This window comes from Dendropsophus ebraccatus, chromosome 2 (genome assembly GCF_027789765.1).
Source record: "Dendropsophus ebraccatus isolate aDenEbr1 chromosome 2, aDenEbr1.pat, whole genome shotgun sequence".
Taxonomy (NCBI): domain Eukaryota; kingdom Metazoa; phylum Chordata; class Amphibia; order Anura; family Hylidae; genus Dendropsophus; species Dendropsophus ebraccatus.
This window is the reverse complement of record NC_091455.1, coordinates 209,971,035-209,973,053: the sequence shown is the minus strand read 5'-3', so window position 1 is coordinate 209,973,053 and position 2,019 is coordinate 209,971,035. Positions and strand designations below refer to the sequence as shown.

Genomic DNA, 2,019 nt, shown 5'->3' with positions numbered 1-2,019 from the left:
AGTGGCAGTGCACACTGCATAATACCCCTCCTATGGTGCCAGTGCACACTGCATAATACTCCTCCTATGGTGCCAGTGCACAATGCATAATACCCTTCCCAAGGTGCCAGTGCACACTGCATAATACCCCTCCTATGGTACCAGTGCACAATGCATAATACCCCTCCTATGGTGCCAGTGCACACTGCATAATACCCCTCCCATAGTGCCAGTGCACACTGCATAATACCCCTCCTATGGTGCCAGTGCACACTGCATAATACCCCTCCTATGGTGCCAGTGCACACTGCATAATACCCCTCCTATGGTACCAGTGCACAATGCATAATACCCCTCCTATGGTGCCAGTGCACACTGCATAATACCCCTCCTATGGTACCAGTGTACACTCTGCTGCAAGATCGGGCACTGCTGCCCTGTCTGCCAGTGAGAGGTAGGCACAGAATGCAGACCCCCCTTCCTCAATTTCCTTTTCATGCCAATATGGATGACTTTGCTTGCTCTTAAGCTGAAGTGAAAGTCAAGCATCTCTCCTCTGCCCCTTAGCCTGGCACCTTGGCACCTTGGTGTGTGTGTGCCCAGCTGCTGGACTTCATGCTCCATCCCTGCAGGCTTCTAGTCGGAGATAAGAAGAGGAGCAGCAGCAGCAGTAATAATCTGAGTCCCAGAAAGCAGGGGCAGCCTATTGCTCCTCAGCAACCTATTGCATTGTGGCTGCCCCCCTCCTCCTCCAGCTCCTCACACTGATCGCGAGTGATCTGCAGCACAATCCTGCCTGCCACCCAGGGCTGATCGCTTCGCTTCCCTGCTGGATTAAATCCCTTCGTCCAGATCGAGCCCCTCTCTTTTTTTGGTCGATCTCCCCTCTTGCCCACCTCTCTCCCTGTCTAGCAGTGTCACCTTGCCTGGTGGTCATGGGGTGCACCATCTCCTCTCTGCCCAGGCTGCTGACAGCTCTCCAGCTTGTGTAAAGTGGATGTCAGAGTTGGATTTATGTTCCTGGAGGAATAGTCACCCGAGCAGGAGAACACAAGCAGCAAGTTTCACCTGGGAAGGATGCAGGCTGTCTATTGCATCTCTGCGCTTCTGCTCCACTCCACTCTACACCTGGTAAGTTTCTCCCGACTCTTCTGCTTCTCATCAGGGTGCGGGGGTCTTTGCATTAGAGAGGACTTTGCCTTAGAGGTCATCTGCTGTAGGTTACATCATAGAGGTGCAGCTGGGAAACTGCAAGTGGGGGTGAACTACCAGTCCCAGCAGTAGGGGCTTGGCAAGAGCTGCTGAACTACCAGTCCCAGCATCAGAGACTGGGCAGAAGCTGGTGGACTACTAGTTCCAGCATGAAAGCTGGTGACCTACCAGTCCTATCCTCAGAGCTGCTAAACTACCAATCCTGCTGGTGAACTACTACTCCCAGTATGCAATGTTTTGCAAGAGCTGGTAAACTACTACTCCCAGTATCCAATCTTTTGCAAGAGAAGATAAACTACTACTTCCAGTATCCAATATTTTGTAAGAACTGGTAAACTACTACTCCCAGTATCCAATATTGTGTAAGAACTGGTAAACTACTACTCCCAATTATCAAATGCTGGAGTATTAGAGATTTGCTGGTGAACAATAACTCCTAGCATCGAGTGAACGACTAGTTCCAGTATCAGGTCCTTTGCAAGAACTGGTGAACTACTACCCCCAGCATTAGGTGCTTTTTAGGTCTAAGAGGTGGTAAACTACCAGTGCCAGCAGCTTAGGGACTACATGTCCCAACATGTGTGGCTTTCCGACTAAATTATAAGTTCCACAATAGTTGTGGTGGACTACTACTCCCAGCATCAAGGGCTTGACAAGATTCAGTACCTGAGACCACCTCAGCCTGCTATGGCTTTCCAGGAACCACTTCTTCTATAGCTTTCCGGAGAAGCTCGGGCATCTGAGGCTTTTCAGCATCGATGGGACTACAAGTATCAGCAATTCTCGCCTCCTGTGACTCCCTATTGCCGAAGAGTTTCTCTAAAAGTT

The 2,019-nt window shown here is 50.3% G+C and overlaps 1 protein-coding gene across 1 annotated transcript in view; it reads left to right on the top strand.

The window, feature by feature from the left end:
- Window positions 1-1,027: 1,027 nt before the first annotated feature.
- NXPH1 (neurexophilin 1) overlaps window positions 1,028-2,019 on the top strand; it is a 233,497-nt gene continuing 232,505 nt past the window's right edge. Inside the window, exon 1 of the mRNA XM_069960613.1 lies at window positions 1,028-1,110. Within this exon, the coding sequence (XP_069816714.1) occupies window positions 1,057-1,110 (54 nt within the window). The 5' untranslated portion in view covers window positions 1,028-1,056. The remainder of the gene's footprint in view (window positions 1,111-2,019) is intronic.